Raw genomic sequence first — 26178 nt, forward strand, 5'->3', positions numbered from 1 at the left:
GTTGGCCTTGAACCATGAGCCTCCTGATCTCTGCCTCCCAAGTAGGATAACAGGCCTGAGCCACTAGCACCTGGCTGCTTTTGGCCCTTTATCATTCATTATTCAGAGAAAGAGAATGTTCTCTTCCAGTTTTCCATTCTATCAGGGATAGTAAAAATACTTGGTGATAAAAACATGCCTTCAAAATTAAGTCCCAGATTCCATCACACCAAACCCATGAGGTTCAAACGGCATTCTTTGTAGTATGGTTCCAACCTATCTTTCAGTACACCACTTTCCCATGTGTACCAATCCAGCTACCCATTGTTCCTTAAATATGTTTTATATTTTTCTACCTCTATCTACTCTGTGCCCTCTACTTCGAATGTTAATGCCCTTTATTTTCTACTTATCAAAACCCTACCAGTCTTCGAAGGGCCACTGCACATACCACCCTCCACTATACTTTTCCTAATTCCCATAACTGGATGTAATTAAAACACTTAGTCCAATTAAAACTTGCCCAGAAGGGGTTTAGGGAACTGTTAGTTTTAAGAGGCAAGGTGAAAAAGAGTACCTGTGCTTTGGGCTGGTCAGTTTGTTTAAGACTTTTACTCTTCTCAATCTTGCACAGCTGGGCTTTGGCCTTTTTTAGGAGGCTGGCAACCCTCTTGTCAGTCATTGGAAGCTTGTCTGCCTGAGCCAACATGGAGCCTATGGAGGAAGTGGAATGTTTAACAGTGCTAGATGAAGGAGTGGAAAGGCAGAGGGTTTTCTCCTTCTCCAGGGATGGGGCAGTTGGGCCGAGGTCCAAGTTGTTTTTTTCCAGATTTCCTCTCCCTTTCTTTATAAGTATTTTGGTTTTGACAGCTGTTGTATCCCCAAGAGTCACAGAAGGAATATCAGTCCCAGAATCAAGTGATGAAGACTTCTTCCGCCCTGTTGCTTTTTTGGCAGAAGATGAAGTGGCAACATCTTCACCAACAACCTTCTCTTTGGAAACCCGACCCATAGGATACAAAGCAGAACTACTCTGAATTTCTGATCCCTTTTTCCTTTTCTCTTTCCTTGACTCCCGCTTATTCTCCTTTTCTCGCTCCCGGTCTCTCTCTCTACTCTTCTCCTTCTCCATGCTCTTGTCAGCATCTCGATCTTTGGACAGCTCCTCGGGGGCCTTGTCTTTATTTCTCCCCCTCTCAGTCTGAGAGCCTGGGGTGAACCAAGGGAAGAGAGGAGTAGGACTACTTGATGAAAATGGCTCTGTTGGAGCACTAGTTTGCTTCCTTGGTCTCTGATTTTTCTCTGTAGATTCCCCAGACTGAGTTAGGGAATGAGAAGGAAAAGTAAAAGTTGGGTTTAAGGCACTAGTGGCAAGAGGACTAACAGAAATGCTTAATGAGGAAGAGACAGAAGACGGGGGAGTGAGAGGTGACAGCTCAGAAGTACTAAGCCTTCCACTTCTTGTCCTCATGGAGTGAGAAGGAGATCTTGGTTCAGATCGGATGGGACTGAACACTTTTCTTTTCCTTTTTCTATTAGATACTCCAGAAGATGACGTTCCAGCAGAAGTTCGATTACTAGGCAAGGTTACAGACTCAAATATTCTAGAGTGTGCCTCACTTGGAGTAAATCTTGGAGCTCTCAGAAGAGGGCTCCTTTTGTGCATATCAAACCTTGTTCCAGAATGGAGTGGTGAAAACAACCGGGCTGAAGCAGCAGTACCAGACGCAGAAAAACCAGACGCAAAGCCAACATCCTCAGGAGTTAGTGGAGGGGGTCGGAAATTATCAAATATTGGTTTGCGAATCAGACCTTCTTTGGCATACTTTGCTGAGGAAAAGTATTGTGGCTCTGACCTAGAATGCTTTAAAGAAGTCCACCTAAACGTTGGCTCTCGCAAAATAGATTTTCGCTTCCCTTGCATGGGAGCAGCAGAGGCAGGCAAAAACGGTGATGCTAAGGGAATTGTTGGAGGCATAAGCCAAGGTGTGTGGTCAGAGATACTGGAGGCTGGCTGCAATGGAGGCGGGGGAGTAAGCAGAGGTGGAGGTGGAGAGGAGGAGGTCTGCTGCTGAGGGGCACTTTGGAGGGTTGATAATTTTTTAGTTGTTCTGGATCCAAAACTTCTCTCCGACACTGAGTATCTTCTGCTTCTCCTATCATTACTGTCATTTTCTGGGGACTGGGAAATAGGCAGTGGAGTATGAACTTCAGGGGTGTCACTCCGCTCTTCAGGAAGTGCCTGAATCTCCTCAGAGGCCTGAGAATCTGTGGTGGTATCAATACTGGGGCTACTAGATCGGGAAGAGTCTGAAGACATTTGAGAGGAGTGCTGAGAAGCTGCACTTGATTTTTCAGAAGATCCACAGGATGTGGCACTGAATCTACTGTTTGGTGTAGATTCTAGCCGGGCAATTTTAATTGGAGGGTCATAATCTTCATCCTCTATAAACCGCCGAGGCGTCTTAATGATCCGTGAAGAGATAGCACTGACAACAGGCATGATGAACTGTCGGATGTTTTTGACCTGTGTCTTCACCTTTCTTCCTTGCAACTGAGCTGCTTCTTTTTCAATTTTCTTTTGAGCCCCTTTTTTTGCCCTCTGCAAGAGTTGCTTAGCAATTGTTGCATCTGTCCTTTTAGAAGAAGGAATAATCCTGACTGGCTTAATCCTTCGAGGGCTTTGTCTGACAACTGTCTTATCTTCTTTCGGGAGTGGAGGTGTTCCTTCCTTGTCTTTTCGGACCTTCTGGGGCTTTTCCAGTTCAGAATTAATGAGGAGACCTGATGGGGTCTTTATCCGTTCTGTTGATGGAGGCCTTCCTCGCCGTCGTACAATCTGTACCCCCTTCCTTCCTATTTGAAGTTTCCCTGTCTTAAACTTAGACTTGAGAGGAGACAGTTTACCTGCTCTTAATTTTTTAATTTTCGTGGCTTGCTGAAACATAGCAGAAGGTGTCCGTTTAATTTTTTTCAGGCTATCTTCTTTGTTTCCCTTTGGTAACTCTGAAATGTCCTTTCCATGTGTGATTTTGATTTTTACTCCAGGGAAGGTGGGAGGTCTTCCTCTCTTCTTTTCTATACTTTTAGAATCTTTCTTCTTGATCTTATCTCCAGATTTGGTCTCTGATTTATTAAGAGGGGAAAACACAGATGGGTCTGAGAGGAGAGCTGAATTTCGGTCAGAGCCACTTCTAGGTCTCCCACGAGGTTTTCGAGGACTAGTTTTAACTGTGTATAGAAATTAAACAATGAAGAGCATATATTTAGCTGTGTGGTTCAGTTCTTACCTAAGCTGAATATAATTTAGCACAGGCCATTTTGTATGGAACTCAACTTGGCTCTATTGAGTCAGTACAACATCTTAATTGTGCTTAGTTTGTTTTCATCAAAAATTTGCCTCAAAGAAATCAAGTAAATAACATTCTACCTGAAAGAACATTTAATTACTTCTTGATACTAAACCAAGATAATAATAAAAGGTTTTCAACGGAACAAGGAACCTAAAAAACTGATGTTCCTAAAACTTTAGATGAATGAGAGCGTTTTTTTTTTTCTCCTGAATTCAAAAATATTGTTGTTTTAATCTGTACTACCTTATCCTAGCTGCCAAGAGTAACATTTAAGAGCATGCTAACAATAAGTCATCCCAACTAATGGCTTTGAATAGATACGAACACCACCACCAACTTTCATAGGAATTGCTCCTGGGCAGTTCAGCATCCTGTATTTTCAATCTGTTTTACCAAAGTAAACTGAGGAATTTCTGTTGGACAGAAAAACATTCACTCATGAGCCATCCAAGTATGATCACTGAACTCACTGGCATGTGAAGTAATCAGTGAAGGATGTAATAATGTGTTCATTAATCTATTGTCCTATCTAAGGGTTTTTGAACTAGTTAGTCCCAAGTTACAAGATTTCATCTTAACTGATGCCAACAGCAAATCAGCAATTTATTAAGTCAGATTTTCACTATTCTAAAATTTGCCACATTATAAAGCAGCTCAACTTGCTACTTATCAAGAAATTTAAGAAAACAAGACTGTCTCAAATACTTACATAAACTCGTATGTTTAAAGTGCATTAAGAGTTGCCTATGCTATCATATCTTCTCTTCTCTCTTGACTTTTCAGTGTTTCATAGGACAACATTCTTCTGATACTACAGCCTCTCTTAACAGGCACCAAAAGAGACTGCAGCCATTATGAACATTTTTACTATGGAGTCACTTTCTAACAGAACAGAAATCAACAAAGGTCTTATTGTTGAGTTTTCTAAACATATATGCATTCCTCACCAATTAACTTATGAGACTTCCCTTAATAGATTAAGGATTTACAAATTCATTCTTAATATATACTAATTACAACAAAGCTAATAGAGTAGGAGACAGCAAAGAAATTACGTTTTGTTTCCTAAATAATGAAGTATATCCAGATTTAAAAAAAAAAAGAACAAAGTAAACTGACAGCCAATGAAAAAACTTAAGAGGAACCCCTCATAAAAGAGCGAATTAACAAGCACCTGTTGCCTAGAAGTACATTGTAAGACTCCTTATCATTGTGGTGAACTTGAATGGGGCCACCCAGAGGGCTTTATCAATTCTGAAAACCTCTTCTATCCTACTATTTAAAAAAAGCTTTTGGCAGACAAGTAGAAAAAGCAGAACAGATGAGGGTCTCAGGTCTACTGCTAACTTTCTCAATTCACAACATATCAAAGAACTCACACATTGGTTATGTATAAGTGCTCATTATGTATTTTCTTAGCCTCATTTAGTCATCTGTGAATGAAGGGTTAAATCTGAAGATCCCTAAAATCACTTTCCTATATGAAGTTTTAAGATTTCATTACATCTCAAAACAGACTATTGCTATTGTCTAAATAGCACAGATACTCAGACACTGCTGGCTAACTTCTCCCAACCAGAATGGCAATATCATCACCATTTGGGAAACAAAAATTGTCGATTTGAGTGCTTGAACCAGATTACTACACACTAGTGAGACCCAAATACCAGCAAACATCACAAAGTAAGTCAATGTCAAGGAGCAAAAATAGCTAACAAGAACATTTTTAAGTAGACTATATATCCACACAAAATCAAGCAAAACCATACAAGAATCTAGAATGTCAGCAAAATGGGTAATGTGTTTTCCATCAAAAAGTTTTCAGCCGTTTCCTACATAGAACTGAACTAAGTAAGCTATTAAATTGAAGATCTTCTCTTAGGAAACTGATTGTAAGTCTAGAATTTTAAGATGTTCTACATTTCATTGCTAAGAACAATGACAAATATTGCTAATAAATGGAAACACCCCACATAATTTTTATTTTCTTTATTTTAATACAGCATTTCAAGAGTCAGGTAAAATGTTATACCAATACTTTCATATAGTGCCAATGTTTTGTTTCTAGCTCTTTGACAACAGTAGACCAAATTTCATCTGTAAAAATATAAAAGCCATATTATTCCCAAAGGCATAAATACTACCATATAATATAGAATGTATAAACCCAAGGACAGTCTCATCTTCAAGCTTACCAGGTTTCCCAATCATTCTGTGGAAACCTACCTCGAATGCCCAAGTAGTTCCTAGAGAAACATACTAAAGAATAAACCAAACGTGGCCTGACAGAAGCATACCATAGAGCATTCTAGTTCATAAACATCTCCTATCCTCAGGATTGTAGATCAGTCTTTACATGAAAAGGCAAAGGAAACCACAATCTCGTCATAAACATAACTTAAAGGCACACTATGTATTATTAATTGACCATACCTGAAGGAGACCGTGTGGGACTTCGCACTCTGACTTCTTCATCTGAGCCAAAACCTAAGAACTGCTCATCCTACAACAAAGGAAAATTATTTTAAAATCAGAAGCAAAAACATGAATGTGAACAAACTCCAAAGAAATGCCCAGAGGAGACAAATGAATTTGGAAAATTAGCCTCTACATATTCATCGCCCAAAGGGACATTATGAAATAACTAATACTGAAATACATGGATCCAGCCATGAAGTTTCATTATAAATAGGAGCTGTGTAACTGAACAATGCATTGAAAGTTCATCTTGATGCATAGTACACAGGGGATAGTCCTGAATTTCAAACTATTGATACAGCTCAAAATAATTAAAGAACAAATTTAATTCAGTACAATTGCAGAAATACACAGCCCCAATAAAACAAACAAATGAATTTCAACAAGTATTTAAATCTATACACACATAAGGAATGACATAGTAATATAACAATCTCTTACCTACTAAATATTAATCGAGACTGACAGTGCCATGATTGTCAGTTCCTTAACTCAGGAGCTGACTTTTAAAAAGATGAGGTTTCTGCACATTTGAGATCCAAGGATTCTCAACATGCATTTCATTGCAACATTTTAAATGCCCTGTGACAGAGACTTAATGGTGGGCAGCAGCACTGGTGAAAGGGATCAGAAACTGACCACACACAGGGTGAGATGCTTCACTGAAATGGAGACAAAAGAGCCAAAGCTGCTCCTTAGATCTAAAGTGTAACCTGCCTTCAAAAAAATACTAAGGATGATTTAACCTGTCTTAGACAAGTTCTTAAGAAAGATGGTCTACTGAAACACACCAACAGAAATTCACAATTCAGAGAAAGTTCTTTCCAGAGAGACACAGAGACGTAGAATTTCAGATGCCAGAAACAAAATCTACGTAAAACAAGAACATAGGAATAAAGAACAGACTTGCCTGAATCTGCAGTTTATACTGGTAAATCCCAAACTGGGTTCCAGCAATTAAAGTCCCAAATTTTCCCTCAGGAACTAACTCATATGTGGGTGGCCAACATCGGTGGACTTTCTGCTGAAGAGCTCTGTTTCAGTTTAAAGCTTGAGTCAGGTGCTAATCTGCTTAACCATTTTCAACCAGGAAAGTATTAAAAAGTAAATGTAACTTTTAAGACAAATCAGCAAGTTCAACCCTTAAATTGAAATGTTTTTGAGGAGCAAAATATTTGAGCCCAAGCCTTTGCATATTATGTAACTGAGACGCAAATCTTACTAAGTTCTAAAAAGAGTTGTTTTGTTTTTTAAAGGTTGTTGGTCTAAGATTGCTAACAGTAAGGTATTTAAGAAAAAGCTGAAATTCTCTTCAAAGAGATTTTATTTGAAAAAATATTATAACCTTAAAAAAAGGTATAAAACCTAAGAACACATACTAGAATACATTTATTTTGCAGTACTGGGGCTTGAACTAGGACCTACACCTTGAGCCACTCCACCAGCCCTTTTCTTTGATGGATTTTTTCGAGAAAAGATCTCTTGAATTATTTGCCCAGGCTCATTTCAAACCTTGATCCTCCTGATGTCTGCCTCCTGAGTACCTAGGATTACAGATGCAAGCCACTGGCACCCAGTTTAGAGTACATTTTTAACAGTTTTTCTTTATCACAAAGTTAAAAGTAAATTCTTAAATGCCTTTTACCTTAAAAAGCTTGAAGTAAACATCGGTGGTGAATAAGAAAAATTCTATCTTAAAACAAGTTAGGACATAACCTAGGAAATGTGAAAATTAATCCTAAATACATTTCTGCAATGGTTTTTGTAGTATACACTTGTAGTCTACAATATTACCAAAAAAGTAAAAACTCTCAAGAGCCCAAGTAACCCAGAACCTTTTTTGTCTATTTGTTTGTCTTGAGACAGGATCTGGTTATGTGGCTCAGGTGGCCTTGAACTCACTATTCTGCTTCAGTCTCCTTAGTGCTGTGATGCGCCACCAGGCCTGGCTTAATTCAAAATCTTATCACAATAATGGGAATTCTATACGGTTGACTTTAAAAGATGCTTTGGAACAGAACTGATTGATTGACTGATTAATTTTAGTGCTAGGGATTGAACTCAGGGCCCCAGGCATGCACTCTACCACTGAGCTAAACTCCTAGCCTAGCAAGGAGGCTATCTTTATACTTAAAGTAGTAACCCTAAAATGTATTTTGAGAAATAAAATAGGTAATAGTAAGCTATACCTTAACTGCTATAAAAATACAAAACAAAAAATCCTCGAATTATAGACTTCTAGAGGGACCAGTTCAATCCTCTCACCTGTTTGGCATGGGACATGAGCGCGGAGTGCAGTAGACCTGGGAAAGGGGACATAGAGGGGTCTCAGTTCTAGCAATGTAAAGCTAGATTAGTTACTTACCAACTTTCTCAATTTCTTTATTTCATTGGAGCAAATCACTTGGAAAACTACAAGGTGGACATAATGCTATTACTGTTGTAATTTCTGTTAAGGGTAAAGAAACTGACAGGCCAAATGACCTGCTCAAGATCATACAGGTAGTGCCAGGCGCCAGCGGCTCATACCTGTAATCCTAGCTACTCAGGAAGCAGAGATCAGGAGGATCACGGTTCAAAGCCAACCTGGGCAAATAGTTTGAGAAACCCTATCTTGAAAAAACCCTTCACAAAAAAAAGGGGGTGGGGCTGGTAGAATGGCTCAAGGTATAGGCCCTGAGTTGAAACCCCAGCACCACAAAATAAATAAATAATAAATAATCACATAGGTAGCTACAAAGAACCAGAGTTTCTAAATTGGGTGCAGAGCTGGCAGAGTGGCTCAAGTGGCAACTGCCTATCTAGCAAGTACAAGGCCTTAGTTCAACCCTTCAGCACCACCTCCAAAAATCAAAATCAAAATAATTAATTTGGTATAGGTATTATTGGTGTGTAATAACCTTCCTATCATAAGAGTTACAAATTGAAACTATGAGTAAGTATTTAAAGGACTCAAATGATCTATAGTATGAAACTTGCTGTTTTACTATTAAAGCAACGTGATGGATCCTTCAAGTTTCTGATTATTTCCTTCTTTTCTTACATTATCTTCATGGAACAACCTGCTAATCCACACATTTCACAAACATATCTGGGGATTGGCAGATTCTTACGAAGGGGCTACATCACTAAACGCATGAATTTTATGCTCCAAGTGCTTTGAGGACAGACAGTTCAAACAACTCTATGTACAATAACCAACAGGTAAAGTAACCAATGGATGAGGTAATGAGTGATTACTAATCTTTAAAGAAATGTTCATTACCAGCAAGCTTAGAGGGTCACTTTCTGTATTTCAGACTCTCACAAAATCTAACTATACAATCCTAATTACAATGTGCTCTAAAACAAGAGTACTACTGAGTTATCAATCAGTAATTTAACTGTCAATATTTTCAAGTTTCCAAATACTTTCCAAAATGATAGGAATCATTATTTGTTTGCCTTCTGGTCTGAGGTGGAATAAGATTAGAGTAAGGAGAGAAAAGAATGAATAGTCAGAAAGGACTATGCTTCTACCTAGGAACTCTCTTTGCAGCTGAAGTAAAGGTTCACTTCTTGAAGCATGCTTTAAAAAATAAATTCCCATTGTTTAAAAATCCAAACAGCTTGGCCAAACCCAAAAGTTGCCACTGTTATATCAGCAGGCTCTAGTCTTCTAAATCTGAGCTTCCAATTCTATGTAAAAGTCCTAAAATGAAATGTAAGGAAAAGCAACTTGAGAAAACATTGGGAAAGATCACTGCAAGATGGTGCTGCAGTTGCACACAATGCAGAACCTCAGTAACAGGCTTCTCAGCTGGCTCCATCACTCACTGGACACACAAGGGTTCCAGGAGAATGTAAACAAGGTAACAGTACTGCCTTCCAAAGGATTCAGACTTGCCTAGAAATCAATGACTAAGTCAACACCTATACAAAAAAGAAACAAAAGGAGCTGCAATTCCTTCCATGTTTGGCACAGTGGCATTATAAGCACAGTAGCCCTGAACAGAAAGGTACAGGAGACATCATGCTACACATGACCAAGAAGTCCTGGGAACTGGGCCCAACAGCCATTCATCACACATGTTTCTTTTCAACATGGTCTTCTCTGATTAGCATAGCAATTTAAGACAGAGTACAGGTAAAACCCGTAAGACCTACTCCTTCTGAACCAGGATATTCTTGGGGACTAGACTGTCAAGATTCCAACATTTTCCACCTCCAAAGATAGAAAAACACCCCTGCTGAGTTGAGTGCTCTAAAATACTATTAAATCGGAAAGAGTAAATTAAACTATCTAATGTCACTTTCTAAGCAAAATCTAATCATAAAAATTATAAGCATGTACAATATATTATTCCTACCCATAGCTCTAGGGTAACCAGTTGAGAACTTCCATGCATACTTTTACTAGTAAATTCACTTTACTCATACATAGCTTAACATTTAAGGTTTTTGTTTTACTGGCAGGATTTTTATTTCTTTAGTGGTTGGTTATATTTGTGTTGAAGCAATAGGAATATGCTTCCCCCTAGAGAATCTAGCCAAATCCAAAGTAAGTGTTCCAGACGATAATGTTTACATATAAAACATAATGAAATCCTGTGTTTTGAGGACTATGGATGACTAGGGCAACTTTTCAAATGAAGCAGTATTTCATTTATTTATTTTTTTTCAAAAAACATTTACACAATCATCCCAGGGCAGTATGTTCCAGAGCAATAGTTGAGAAAGACATGCTTTATGCTCCCAAGTAGTATCTGAGGAAAAGATAGGCAGGTGCACAATTTCAGCCTTTCTTTCAAAAACCAAAAGCTCATTACAATGTCACTAAAGAATAACATACGATGTAATTCATATTCCAGAATAAAAAGTTTACTTAAATCTTGGAATAGTTCATTCTTCCTCTTTTTTTGGTAGTAGTAGAGCTTGAACTCAGTGGCTTGAGCCACTCCACCAGTCCTTCTTTGTGTTGAGTACTTTCAAGACAGGATTTCAAATTATTTGCCCTGGCTGACCTTGAACCATGATCCTCCTGCTCTCTTCCTCCTGAGTAGCTAGGATTATAGGCATGGGCCACTGGCACCCGGCTCATTCTTCCCTTTATATTAGTATTTGGTTGGTAGAGAAATAGTCAACAAATTTCAAAATTCTTCTAAAGATACTATCTCTATCCCAATTATAACTAGGCACCACTCTGAGGGTTAGAAATCAGAGACCTAACTCACTTGCAGTAATTAGACACAATTTCTAGTCAACTGATAGATTTCAGTGCTCTTTCCTCTCTACTCCCAAGTAAAATACATACTTCCCCTAATGCTGGCACTTCCCAATTTCCCACAGGCAGAGGAAAAGAACACCCACTTAGAGTCCTTCACCTCTCAGGCTTCGAGGAGTTTCCAAAGCTACTTTGAAAATGCCACCACAAAACAAGCCTCAGATGGACCTCAGCTGGACAAGGCCTCACATGATTGTCCATGTCCTGCTTATTTTTCTATCAAGAAGCTCCTTGGCATCTCAGAGCATTTATTAAGTAGTAGGCGACTCAAAGGCACTCTTTAGCAACTGTATCTCACATTCTCCTGTCTCCAAAATCTTTAGTCTTAAGAGTCTGAAAACCCACCGGGTACCAATGGCTCATCTCTATAATCCTAGCTACTTGGGAGGCTGAGATGGGGAGGATCCCAGTTCAAGGCCATCCCAGACAAATAGTTCACAAGACCCTGTCTCTAAAATAACCAGAGTAAAAATGGACTGGAGGTGTGGTTCAAGTGGTATAGGCCTGCTTTGCAAGTGTGAAGCCCCAAGTCCCACCAAAAAAAAAAAAAACTTTGAAAATTCAAACTCCTTCAATTACAAAAATAACTTTAAGAATCAACTGAAAAGAACATCAATAAACACACACGGCATCAAAACTACTCTTGATACATGCATTTTTTGAAGTTTCTTTTCTTTTTTTTGGAGAGGATGGTATTGAGATTTGAACTCAGAGCTGCTTAAGCTGGAGTCCAGCCCTTGAAATTCTTTTCTTAAGGCCTCTAACTACTGAGGAGTTACTGAGAACCAAAACAGAAGAATCATCTAGGAGGCAAACTGCACACCTTGGCAGCTATAGTGTAAAAACAGTAACCGCCCTGTGGGAATGGATTCATCGTCAGCTATCACTTCTGCTGGCACAGCTCCTTTTGTGGCTCCTGGTATGAGCTCTAAAATACCAAGGTTTTGAGGTTGAATTAAAAAGACTCAAACTGATAATTACCAGTATTTAATTAGCAGAAGGGTTTTTTTTTTGGGACAGAATCTTGCTATATAACCTAGTTTGGCCTCAAACTCAAGATCCTCCTGCCTCAGTGTCCTGAGTGCTGGGATTACAGATGTGAAGCACATGCCTGACCAGCAGAAGGGATGTTTTAAAATGTGTGTCCATAAGTGTGTCCTTCTCTGGAGTATAGAGCATTTGAGGAGAGAGAAAATTTCCCTGTTCCTTTTTGTATTTCTAGTATCTGGCACCTAATAGATGTTTGTAAAATGAAATTAAAGAACTGCAATATGCTATTTAAAAAAAAGCACTAAATACCTACTGTGGTAATAGCACCAGGCTAGAAAGTACTAGCGGATTCTAAACAGTTATTCAATATGATTCTTTTTTTTTTTTTGGTGGGACTGAGGATGTCACACTTGAAAAGCAGGCACTAGGGGGTTGGGGATTTAGCTCAGTGGAAGAGCACTTGCCTGGCAAGTGCAAGGCCCTGAGTTCAGTCCCCAGCACCGGAAAAAAAAAAAAGCAGGCACTCTACAGCTTGAGCCACACCTCCAGTCCATTTTGTTCCAGTTATTTTGGAAATGGGATCTGGCAAACTATTTGCCCAGGCTGGCCTCAAACTATAATCCTCCCAATCTCAGCCTCCCAAGTAGCTAGATCACAGGTGTGAACCACCAGTGCCCAGCTGAAAATATGATTCCTATTTTTAAGAATGCACAGGAACTAGGGCCTGGGAGAGGGCAGTAGCTCAGTGGTAAAGCATGTGCTTGACATGTACCAAACCCTGGGTTCAACCCCAACATGCATGCATGTATGCATAAATAAATAAACATCCATAGAGACCAAATTAAACCCACAGTGGAATATGACTTTCTACCTGTCGTAAAGGCTATCATTAAAGACAAATGATAGCAAGTATCAGTGAGGAGGTAGAGAAAAGTAATCTTTTGTGCATTATTGGTTTGAATGTAAAACAGTATGGCAATTTTGGAAAATAGTACAGAAGTTTCTCAAAAAACCTAAATACAGCATTACTATATAATCCAACAAGACTATTTCTGGGTATGTAGCCAAGTAACTGAATTAGAGTATTGAACAGATTATCTGCAAAGAGAAGTCAGTCAGCCACAGAAAGATAAATACTGTGTGATCTCACTTGTATGTGGACTCTAGCAATCCCATGTAAAGAGAGTAGCAAGGTGGTTACCAGAGGCTAGCGGAGAGGAGGAGAAAAGGAGAAAGGGGAGATGTTGATTAAAGGGCACACAGTTTAAGTTTGACAAGAGGAATGAACTTTAGTGACCTCCTGCACTGCATCATGCTGCAGTTAATAATGATGTGATGCATCATTATTGCTAAAATTGCTAAAGAAAAAAAAGAACAGATTTTTAAATATTCTCACTGTAAGAGTGAGTTGTAAGGTAATGAACATGCTTGTTAGCTTGACTAAATCTCTCTACAATGTATATATAGGTCAAAATATCTATACTGTACCCCACAAATATATACAATTATCATGGCAATTAAGAATAAATTTTGGGCTGGAGGCCTGGCTCAAGTGGTAGAGTGCCTGTCTAACAAGTGCGAAACCCTGAGTTCAAGCCCCAATAAATAGATAGATAGGTAGGTAGATAAATAGATAGATACATACATACAAATAAATAAATAGATAAATAAATAAAATTTTAAATCTCAAAAAAATGCATGGGGAGAATGGCCTCAGTTAGGAGACAAACTAAGACAATTCTTTCATTAAAATAGATATGAGCCTATTACTGGGTTAAGGGATGAAGAAAGAGATAGAAGCTTTGAACTGGGCATGGTGATACATGCCTATAATCCCAGCACTCAGGTCGATCACCAATTTAAGGCCAGCCTGTATTAGAAGCCAGTCTGGGCTAAAAAGTGAGAACCTGTCTAAAAAAACAAACTAAAAATGAAGACAGTTTCTACCTTCAAGGGTGTGCAGTTTGTCAAAACAGGATGTTGTGGCACACATCTGTAATCCCAGCAGGAGGACCTCCAATTCAAGGCCAACCAGGGCTTCATAGTGAGACCCTACCTCAAATCAAACACACAAACAAACAACAAACAAACAGAAAAGATCACTATGACTGCGGTGGAGAAGCAGACTGCCTTTAAAGCAGAGACAGCTACTGTAGCGGCAATGGGAGCTGAGGGAAAAGGACGGATTCCATAGGCGCTTAGGAGGCAAAATGGATAAGGTTTTGATATGAAGGGCTACGGGAGTGGAAACAATTCTGAAGACTTGTGGGTATCTGGTTTAGACTGATTAAGTTTATGATAATATTTACCAAGATTGGAAATACAGAAAGAAGACAAGTTTTATAGATGTGAAAAGGGAGATCACTTTAGACATTTGATGAGAAATGTCTATTCAAGGCCAGGCATGGGGAGCTAAACCTATAATACCAGCTACTCAGGAGTCAGAGATTAGGAGATTCATGATGGCACATGCCTATCATCCCAGATCATGGCTTCAGCTACCCTATCCTAAAATAACTAAAGCAAAAAGGGCTGGAGGAAATGGCACAAGTGGTAGAATGCTTGCCTAGCAAGCATGAGGCCCTGAATTGAAATCCCAGCAATACAAAAAAAAAAAAAGAAAGAAAGAAAAAGAAATGTCTATCCAAGTTGTCTATAGGATCCAGTGATCTGGAGAAAATACATCTAGGTTGATGAGTGCGTGAATGATGAAACTGAGCATCTGAATATCATCACCCAGGGAGAGAATACTGAGAAACACAGAGGGCTGATGGCAGCACTCTGAGAAATACCTACCCTGAGCAACATACAGAAGGGGAAACCAAGGAAGAACAACTAGCATCAAGGGAAAAATATATGTTAAGGGATGGCTGAGTTGGGTAAGGACTGAAACTTGCACAGCAGGTCACCTGTGACAGTCCCAAAGCCAATTTCAATGTAGTGTTAGAGGCAGGAAAAGTCAAACTGTAGTGAGTTGAGGTGTGATTAGAAAGTGGGAAAGAGAAATTAATATAAACTATTTCTTGAAAAACTCAGATAAGGCACAATGTAGGGAAAGACCAGCCCTCGAGGATTACTTGTAAAGTTGGTATGTTTATATGCTAAAGCGAAACACAGCAGCAAGGAAGGAACTGAAAGTCTTGAAAAGCAAAGGGTAAAGAATGGAAAAGGGATGGAGTGGGGTAGACAGCAGTGGGATGGAATAAACACAAATCACAGTGGAAGGGAATGCTCCTTTCCTCAGAAAGGGGAAAGAGGCCAAGCATGGATTTAGTTTCAAAAAAAAAGTTGACAGGCAAGAGTAAGTAAGATTAGAAATTTCTCTGAAATCACAGGCAAATTTTATGTGCATGTTTCTCTACCAGGTGAGAAACACAAGACTTCTTCACATTCTCAAGGAGGTCCACAACGTGCAAGTTCTAAGAATCCAGCTCCCTATTTCTTAGGAAACAGGCAAAAGACTGAGATTAAAAATAAAGGGAGGGAGGGGCACCAGTGGCTCATGCCTGTAATCCTAGCTACTCAGGAAACAGAGGATCAAGCTCTCCAAAATCCTTGAGGATTGAGGTTTGGAGCCAGCCTGGGCAAAGAGCTCATGAAAACCTATCTCAAAAAATGCCCAACCCAAAAAAGGGCTGGTGGAATGGCTCAAGTGGTAGAGCGCCTGCTTAACAAGCATGAGGTCCTGAGTTCAAACCCTAGCACAACCAAAAAAAGCTTGGGGGGGGGGTGGGGAGGAAACAAAGAGAAAATCAGACACAAGGATTCATAAAAACTGATTTGGTTGGCTAGGGGGTAGCTCCAGCAGGCCAAAATGAAAACGTGAAACATCAGAACCTACTTAATTCTAGGATGGTGTGCTCCAAGCTGATATAATAAACAGCAGGGCATTATACCTACTGGTTCTCAAATATAGAGAGGATATAACTGTGTTTGAAGTTTGTTCTGGAAATGGCATTATATACTGAACTAGAGTAGGAACAAAAGAAGACCAGATAGCCATGTGACTGACATGCAATTAATTAGCAAACATTTACTGAATGCTGCCATGTACTATTTTAGGCTCTAAAGATACAAAGGCATGGTACCTTATACTTATAATCCCAGCACTCAGGAGGCTGAGGCTGGAGTATCAGGGAGTATCAGAAGTTTGAAGCCAGCTTGGCTACACAGTGAGATCCTTACTCAAAAAAAAAAAAAAACAACAACAAAAAACAAAACCAGACAGGTGAAGAACTGACAAAATTTTTGCCCCAGGAGGCTACAACTTAGTGGCAAGAGACAGAAAATAAACCTGTAACAAATCAGTAAAAGCACTAGGGCAATAAGGACTGATGGGGATTAGCTATGTGGTGATATTCACTAGGGCGGTCAGGAAAGGCTTCTCTGAGGGGGTAGTTTACCAAAGACTGGAAAACTAAGAGCCACGGGCCAACTCTAGCCCACTTTTTGTTTGACCCATAGATTAAAATTAAAATAGTTACCAGGCTGGTGGAACAGCTCCAGTGACAGAGTGCCTGCCTAGCAGGTGTGAGGTCCTGAGTTCAAACCCCAGTACCACAATTAAAAAGATAAAAACCCAGCACCACAATAAAAAGCTGGACACTGGTGGCTCATGCCTGTATCCTAGCTACTCAGGAGGCAGAGAGCAGGAGGATTGTGGTTCAAAGCCAGTCCCAGGCAAACAGTTCCAGAGACCCTATCTTGAAAAAACCCATCACAGAAAAAAAGGGTGGTGGAGTGGCTCAAGGTGTAGGCCAAGTTTGAACCCAGGTAACACACACACACACACAGACACACACACACACACACACACACACACACACACACAAGTTCTTACCATTTTTAAGTGGTTGAAAAAAACCAAAAGAGTATTTCATGCATAGAAATTCAAATGTCAGCATCCGAATAAAGTTTTATTGGCACATAGCCATATTCATTCATTTATTGTCTATGGTTGCTTCTGCACAACAACAGATACCTTTTGGTCCTTTGCAGAAACAAACCTGTTGAACCTGACTGAACCTTAAGGAGAAAAAGCCATACACATAAAGGCCTGGATGGATCAGTGTTCTAGCCTGATAGCAAGTACAAAAACCCAGAGACAGCAACAAACACAGCATCTATAGCAGACAGAAAAGGTTAGCATGGCTCTATAGCAGAATGAGAACAGGATTGGGAGCAGTTGCTCACATCTGTAATCCCAGATATTTGGGAGGCAGAAATTGGGAGGATCATGGTTTGAGGCCAGCCTGGGCAAAAAGTTAACAAGACCCCATCTCAACAAATAAAATGGGTATCTCATCCCTGCTACACAAGAAGCATAAATTGGAGTACACTATCCAAGACCAGCCCCAGCCAAAAATGTGAGATTTTATAGCAAAAAAAAAAAAAAAAAACTAAAAACAAAACAAAACAAAAAACCAGAAGAGATGGTCATGAAAAGCAAGCTTGACCAGAGTGCTGTGCACGTCTGACTTTGTTGGCCATGGTAAGAAATCTGGATTTATTCTAGCAGTACTGGGAGATACTGCCAGGTTCAGTGTGGATAAATAACAAGATCTGACATTGCCATGTGAAGAACAAACTTTGTGAGGGCAGAACATAAGCAAGAAGATGAGAGAGTAGTCCAGCCAAGAGATTAGAATGATTAAGTCTGGGGTTTTTGTGGTGGAGTCGTTGAGAGGAAGGTGGGAGTTAGGGTATATTTTGGATGTAATGTAGATACAATTTGCTGATGGCTTAAATTTGGGATGAAAATAAAAGACAGAAATCAAAAACTGGGTATATGATGGAGTCATTTCCAACTAGAGACTGGAAAGGGCAAAGTTTGAGGGAGAGCAATCAAGACTTTTTGGAGGTTGTAAGTGTGAAATATCAATCAAATGACCAAATGCTTAATGCATTCCTGTTTCCTCTCCCATAAAATGGGAACAGTTGTGGCACCTCAGAGGGTGGGTGACCATGAAGATTAACTGAGATAGACACAGACGGTGCTAAGAATAAACACTCAGTAGATATTTATTATTGTGCCTTTTATTATCCAAATGGAAATGTCAAGCAGGCAGTTGGTTATACAAACCTGGAACCCCACAAAGTAGTCGGTATAAGAGAGATTTAGTTAGTATACAATGACTCCTGGAGGACATCACCTAGGAAGAGAATGCAGACAGAGAAAGCAGCCAAATGTAGACTCCTGCGTGCCTCCAACATTCAGGAGAGCTCAGCAGAGAAAAGCCACAAAGAATACTGAAAAATTAATAACTAATGAGTTAAGAAGAAAAACAGGTGAATATAGTGTTATGGAATCCTTAAGTAAAGACAGGAGTGGTCGGCTTGTCCAAATGTTTCCAAAAGGTTTAATGGGATGAAGACTAAGAATTACCTATTCAATTGGGTAAAAGAGAGAGATCCCTGAGGACCTTGATAAGAACTATTTTAGTGCAGTAGTGGGGGATAAAAAGCCAACTGGAGTGGCTGAGGTGATGCTGAGAGGGGAGAAAGTAGAGACAGCACTTACACATAGCACTTTGAAGGAGTTTCCTTGTGAAAGGGAGTAAGGAATCAGGCAGCAGCTGGAGGAAGACATGGGGCCAAGGTTTTTATAAGAAGGATTATATTCAGGCAGATAGTTTTACACCTTGCTGGGACCAATCCAGTCATGGGAGAGTTAGGGTACATTTTGAATTCAGTGCAGGAGAGGGGCTAATGAGAGGGGATGGAATCCACACAAATGGGGAGGATGGCCTTAGCTAGGAGAGGAGACACTTCTTTGGTTATAAAAGGCAGCAGAGGATGTAGAAGTACTAAGTTCCACTTTAGCAAGAAGGGAAAGGCTATTAAATACTTTGAGAATACTTTTTAAATCTCTTCATTTGTTTTTACACTTGGTATAATGCAAATGACTCAAGAAACAACACATTAGTAAATAAAGATTAGTAGCTGAATTGCTCCCAAGGACAACTGTTACTATTAATGTTGAGAACTTTGACCTTCAAATTACCAGCTTCCAAAGAATATTGCAAAGTACTATAATTTTAGTACTTTTATTCATGCTATATCTTAACCTGAACTTAATAAAAACAAATTAGATAGCAAGCTCTGAGGCAAGGAGCTTGTATGTTGCTTCAGCCCCAGAACTTAGTCATCTGCCTGGAACACAAGACATTTTTTAAAAAATGAATCAGATTTTCCAATCTCTGTTCATTTCTTACTTTGTAGACTGCTTGTTCAGTTGCCACTGAGGAAGGGAAGTCTCTCTGCAGGCACTTTATCATCATTAGTAACAGGAGAAAACGTAGAGTTACCTGTAAGTCATCTCCAAGAGTGAAATATAAAAATAAATGCTGCTAGCTGAACACCAGTGGCTCACACCTGTAATCCTAGCTTCTTGGGAGGCAGAGATGGAGAGGATAAGATTCGAGACCAATCCAGGCAAATAGTTTGAGAGACACTATCTCAAAAATACCCAACACAAAAAGGCGCTGATGGTGACTTAAGTGCAAGAGTGCCCACATAGCAAGTATGAAGCCCTGAGTTCAAACCCCAGTACCACCATATAATACTACTAATAATGCCAAATCAGTAAAAAGGGGACACATACTCAGGCATAGTAAAATATGCAGATATCAAGAGGCAAACTTTATTTTTTGGTAGTACTGAGGTTTGAACTCAGGGTCTCCCACTAGCAAGGCAGGCCCTCTACCACCTAAGGCATGCCCCCAGCACAAGAGGCAAAGGTCTAAAGTCAAAATGTTACTGAAATTCAATTAGTCTTAACTAGTATACACAGTTATGGTACTGAAATCATAGTCTCTTGTGAACAGACAGGCAGGGACACAGGCTGATTCCCTCTGGTCACTGGTACATCAAAGAGAACAGTGATTGCTTGACTGCACAACAGAGAGGAAGAGGCTTAAACTGTTTCAAATTCAGTTTCAGCCTGACACTGAGAAATGCTAACATAAAAGGGTCATGAAGGCTTAAAGAATGCAAAAACAATATACTGTTCTTCAATAACAATAAGATAAAATTTTCATCCATAAGAATAAAGTCCAGTTTTCAGATATTTAATTCAGCGGGGCGGGGGGGGGGGGGGGGGAGAAATGGCCCAAACATTGTATGCACATATGAATAAATGAAAAAACAAAAAAACAAATATTTAACTCAATTCTACCTAGCAACTGTCACCCAAGATGCACCAATGCTATCTACTTCATGATTTCTTTATTCTTCTTGAGAGTCTCTACTGTTCGAGCAATAAAAAATGCCAGGGAATTTTTTTTTTAAATAATAGTTTAATGCCACCTAAAGTGGGCAGGAAAAGGTAATGCCACTCATGCCCACTCCATGTCAACAAGAGCAAGACACAAAAGATACTCAAAACAGCTAAGCAAATGAGATAGCTGAACTCCACCTACCCTGCTTCAAAAAGAGAGGTAGTCATAAAATAGCTCATCTGTCCTTCCTTACTACACAAAACAAAAACAGCAAATCGAATGCACTACTTCAAATAGTAGGCTTTTCAGATTCTTGGCAGTGACCTAAATTACTCTGCACAATCATCTAACAAGAAAGATTTAATTCTAGACGCCTCGGTTTCCAAGTTTGAATTGGTTTATCTGCTTATGGGAGAAGAAAAGCCCAACTAACTGATAGACTGAAGAAAATTAGGTTAATCATCACAATCACAAGGTTTATTCTTGTCTAACAAGGAGGTACCACCTAAACGACCACATCTAGAAAATTAAACAAACACCAAGTTTGTTTTCAGAGATGGTTCTTCCTATCATAGCAGGATTCGGTCCTCATCTGCAACTTTGAGTAGAACAAGATCCTCATTCAACTACAAGTTTCTACTACAAAATTTCAGTTCTTCTCTTCTGGCTTGTTCTCATCCTGATACAAAAGCAAGCTGGGCTGGTGAATGACCAATAGCAACTGGGGTAACACGAAGAAAGCCACAACTTTCTTCCCTCTGAAGGGAAACAGGGCCATCTTTCCATAAATTCAACTTTACGTTTCTAGCAAAACAACAAAGCTACTGAGTCCACCAATGGCTTATCTTTTAGAAATTACTGTTCAAATATTGAAGTTTGGAAATTTCATGTTCTTAATATTTTGAAAAACCAATTGGTGTCTTCTGGCTACATCATATTTGGAAGTGTGCCACCAGCACATTCTGAGAAGCCCACATTAGGTGAAATCAACCTATTTAAAAGAAAAAAAAAAAAGTTTGGGCTGGAGGCATGACTCAAGCAGTAGAGTGTGCCTGCTTAGCTTGCTCAAAGCCCTGAATTCAAACCCCAGTACCACCAAAAAAAAAAAAGAAAGAAACTCTCCAATAGTAGAGACTCTCAAGAAGAATAAAGAAATCATAAAAATCATAAGAGAACTGCTCTTCACTTTTTTATTCTCCTGCTTTCTGAATTTATACCTGTATATAACTAACAATTAAAAGTTATAAGGTTCAAGACCAGCCTGGGCAAACAAACAGTCTAGAGACTTCATCTCCAAAATAATTAGGGCAAAACAGACTAGAGGTGTGGCTCAAGCAGTAGAGTGCTGAGTGCCTGCACAAAGCCCTGAGTTCAAACCCCAGTCCCACCAAAAAAAGTTATAGGAAGCTAGGCACAGTGGCTCACGCCTATAATCCTAGCCACTCAGGAGGCAAAGATTGGGAGGATCCAAGTTTGAGGTCAGCCTGGGCAAAACGTTAGAAAGACCCCATCTCAATCAATAAGCTCGTTGTGGTGTACACCTGTGATTCCAGCAATGCAGCATGCTGTAGGTATGAGGATCATGGTCTAAGGCTGGCCTGGGCAAAAACAGGAGACCCAACCTAAAAAAAATAACTAAAGCAAAAAAGGGCTGGGGGCATGGCCCAAGTGGTAGAGTACCTGCAAGGCCCTGAGTTCAAACCTCAGTACCACACACACACACACACACACACACACACACACCCAAACTAAAGGATACAGGAAGAACATGAATCTGTTCTATTTCCTTTCCCAAATGAACCAATTTTACAATCAGGGAGTCAAACTGCCCTCTACTTTGCCATCACTTGCAGAATTCCCATGGCACTCCAGCTTCATCTTTCAGCAGTCATTTTATGAGACTGGTTAAAAATGGATTTATCCTATGAAACTTAGAAAATATTTCACATACATAATTAACCTTAAATAAGCCTCAAACTGAGTTAACTGAAAGATGGAATTCATACACAATTCCAGTACAAAATTCAAAAGTCCTAACACTTCAACAACCCAATCAAGGGTTCTGGAATTAAGAATTGTAGGAAAACTGGCTGGTGTTAATATTAACTTTGCCCAGAGTTTTGATGATCTGTATGAATAATCCCAATTCACAGTTTTCATTCTGACTGTACAGGAAATGCTTTCTGCAACCCAACATATCTAAAAAGGTTTCATTCTGAGTGATGCAAGCCCTCCACACAGCCTCAGAAGGCAAGGGTCAGACATTTTTATAAGACTCATTCACATGAAGCAAACTTATGTTAGATTGCAAATGACTTGCCAGCACTTGTTATTATCCATCAACAAGTAGTGACAACCTTGACAAGGGACATTCTGAAATGGACATAAAAGCTATACTTATTCGCTTATTATATTAAGACCACATCTTCAGTTAGCTCTTCTTTCTCTTCATGTTTAAGAATTCTCTTTTAGCTCCACTTACAAAAATTTTATTCTTCTGTAAAACTATCACAAAAGACATTTCTCTGGAAGCTTACTACTAAAAAAATAGCCATAAAATGACAATTCAAACTGAGTACTTCTTGGGCCTTAGGACTCCTTGGAGAATAGTAAAAGTATAAAACAAAATCCAAGCCAGGTGCCAGTGGCTCATGCCTGTAATCCTAGTTATTCAGGAGGCAGTGATCAGAGGACTGTGGTTCGAAGCCAGTCCAGGCAAATAGTTCATGAGACCCTATCTCGAAAAACCCATCATTAAAAAGGAGTAGCTCAAGGTTTAGAACCTGAGTTTAAACTCCAGTACTGCCTGAATGAATAAATACATACATAAATACACACGAAAGTAAACCATGACCATGTATGTCCTCAAGGAGCTGAATAATAAATTTATCGATTCACAGAGGAGAAAGTAGTTTGAAAGGTCATTTTATCCATATGTAGACAAAACTGTATTCTAAAAGTTCACCTTCAGATACATGTTGCTAAATTTTTAGCATCACTGTAATGACAACCTTCATTAACAGGTTCTTACACAATTACATCTTGATTTTCACCTGAAGTATGGGTGGCGCTAGAAAACAGCTGATGACCATTCTTAATCATGGCTCCACACGTAACTTAGAGTTATAAGTTTCCTCTTAACCCTTCTTTCTGTCAACCTTCGCTTTTATGACTGATTCCCAACCATGTAAGCACTTTTTGAACCTCCTCAGAACCATCTGCAAAGTCTCCTCGTCCCTTCCAAACTGAGGAACCTAGAAATGGGAAAAAAACCTCAAGCACAGAAATGATCAGTGCTATTACCTACATAAAACATAACGCCATCACTCAGGTTACCTCTACCTCACTTCCAAAATCCCAGTCAATACCTTACAAAATGTCCTGTGATGGCTCTTACACTTTCAACTGCCATACTTAAGTTAGCTTAGTCTTTTTTTAAGATTTTACATTTTTCCTTGTTTTACTTCTTATTTCGTTAAAGTAAGATAAACACTTTTCAACTATTGGCCACTTCTATTTTCTTTTAAATCTGTCCACAAACAAAATGTCCAATTATGTGTTTTTATTTTTATGGTGGGACTGCGGTCTGAACTTAAGGCTTCATGCTTGCAAAGTAGGCACTTGCAAGCAGGTGTTCTCCCATTTGAGCCACACTTTCAGACCATTTTGCTCTGGTTATTTCGGAGTTGGGGGGGTCTGGAGAACTACTTGCCTGGGCTGGCCTCAAACTGTGATCCTCCCAATCTCAGCCTCTCAAGTAGTTAAGATTACAGGAGTGAGTCACTGGCACTTGGCTTGTCCAATTATGTTTTAAGCATTCATCTTTAGAGTTTCTCATTACTTTCCACAAGCATTTTATAAACTAAGAACAGTAATCCTTTATCAGACATATATTGTAATAATTAACAAAGTGACAAAATATTTAATAAACTGAATAGAAAAAAATCAGCTTTCCTGTCAAAGACCAAGAGAAGGTTCTTCTTCTCTTCCTATTAATTTTTGCTTTTGAGACAGCATCTCATTAGGTTGTCCAGACTGGCATCAAACTTCTGGGCTCAACTGATCCTCCTGCCTCAGCCTGCCAAGTGGCTGGGGCTATAGGCACATGCCACTGAACCAACTAAGAAAACTTAATTTCAAAATATTTCAAAATATTTAATTTCAAAATATTTGCCAGGCAAATGAAATCCAGTAAAATGTATGCCTTTCATATAAAAATCACACTTAACAAGTGTTTCTATGGTATGAATTTTCCTCAATCAACATTTGTAATAAAGATGAACTTTCAAGATTAATAAGCAACACAAAAAGTTCTGTAGTCCAATGGTAAATATATCCTGTGGCAGAATCAACAGACATTATAATGGTTCAAAGGCAAATTAATTGAAAGTAGGGGGAAATATATCCCATTTTTTTCTAATTTAAATGAATTTAAAAATATACAGGTTAGGGCACTAACCATACAATGGGAAAATACTAGAAAGAAGTTCACAGTACAGAATTACCCTTTTGTGTTGGGTGGTAAACTCACAGTCATTTTTTTCTGGTAATAGACTTAACGGCCTTGTAATTCTAATGAACAAGTTAAATCAGGGATCCACAGATGAACACGGCATGGACATTCTGGAATCCCAGTATTAAGACTACAAATAAGTAATAGCTCACATCTATCACCAATGACTCAAAAGTTTCTTTCCTTTTTGTTTTTGTTGTTGTGGTGGTGGTGTTTGTGGCTTTCTTGAGACAAGGGTCTTGCTATATAGCCCAGGCTGACTTGGAACTCAGACTTGCCTCAGACTCCCAAGTCTTGAGACTACAGGCATAAAGCATCACCTCTGGCCAGGTGTTTCTTTGTAATGAATTGGGCATTACATTTCTGAAGCTCTGAAATGACCAGCAGACCACAGAAAGACATTTCTTCAGTCTCTGCTTGAAACCCACAGCTTTAACAAACTGGTAGCATTGATTCAGGGCCGAAAGCTTAGTATTTTTAAAAAATTAGTCAAAATTACCTTCCTAGCTTATATAATGTCTTTGCAAAGTGTTCCTAAAAGTTTACATACATCAAATTTTCAGCTCGACAGTCACTGATCACCTTTTACATGGGAAGTCACCACTGTAAATGTAAAACATAAATGATGACTTGGAACTGGTCTTAATACACTCACAAACTCATGGGGGAAAGAGATATATTCACAATAAAAGGAAGCCTGGGGTTAAGGTCTTTGAGGGTAAGTTATGAAGTGTAAAAAAGAAAGAGTTTAAACTAGCAGTATAGTATCTGTGAAAGCTTCATGAAAGAGCTGAGCTATGGAGATCCGAGTTAATTGTGGAAAATGAATAAGCCAGAGGCAAGACAAGAAGTGAAAGACTGTAAGGCAAAGGAGAAGCTTTAGCAAACATAGAAAGGAAGGTCCACAAAGACTAGGAGGACACCTAATAGTTCTGCAGTTCAATGTAGGTGTAGCAAAGAAGTAAGCATGTGTGTTTGTGAGATATGGTTCAAAATGTACAAATGCAGGCCAGCTAGACTACAAAGGGCTGAGAATTTCAAATCTTATATTAGTGAGAAGTCAAGAGTTTTCGGCAAACAGTGACGTGCTCAGATCTACATTTAAGACCACTGGTAACACTGTGTAGGGTAAAAAGGCAAGAGGGGAGACAGGAGATTACCACTATAATCCATACAAAAGTAATGGAAATTTAAAATAAGGACTGTAGAAAACGAAAAGCAGGGACAGATTAAAAAAATCACTACAATATAATGGATGAGACTCGGAAACCTAGTGGATGGAGGTAGGAAAAGAAAGGACTTAAGATAAAAGAGCACAAAGAGCAAGAATGAACTCTGAAGTAGATAATAGGTTAGGATTTGAATCCTAGCGGTATGACTTAA

The 26178-nt window shown here is 39.2% G+C and overlaps 1 protein-coding gene and 1 non-coding gene across 6 annotated transcripts in view; both read right to left on the reverse strand.

Annotated features, from left to right (window-relative positions):
* Positions 1-26178, reverse strand: part of Kmt2a (lysine methyltransferase 2A) — a 79921-nt gene that overhangs the window by 44172 nt on the left and 9571 nt on the right. For all 5 annotated transcript variants that reach the window (XM_074066631.1, XM_074066630.1, XM_074066629.1 and 2 more), the window contains 2 exons: positions 5766-5835; positions 557-3210 (listed from right to left, as the gene is read on the reverse strand). In XM_074066631.1, coding sequence (XP_073922732.1) covers positions 557-3210; positions 5766-5835 — 2724 coding nt within the window. The remainder of the gene's footprint in view (positions 1-556; positions 3211-5765; positions 5836-26178) is intronic.
* LOC141421115 (small nucleolar RNA SNORA2/SNORA34 family) lies at positions 25124-25259 on the reverse strand. Its single transcript, XR_012445790.1, has one exon. It is a non-coding gene; the product is annotated as a small nucleolar RNA SNORA2/SNORA34 family (small nucleolar RNA).

Source organism: Castor canadensis, chromosome 2 (genome assembly GCF_047511655.1).
Source record: "Castor canadensis chromosome 2, mCasCan1.hap1v2, whole genome shotgun sequence".
Classification (NCBI taxonomy): Eukaryota; Metazoa; Chordata; class Mammalia; order Rodentia; family Castoridae; genus Castor; species Castor canadensis.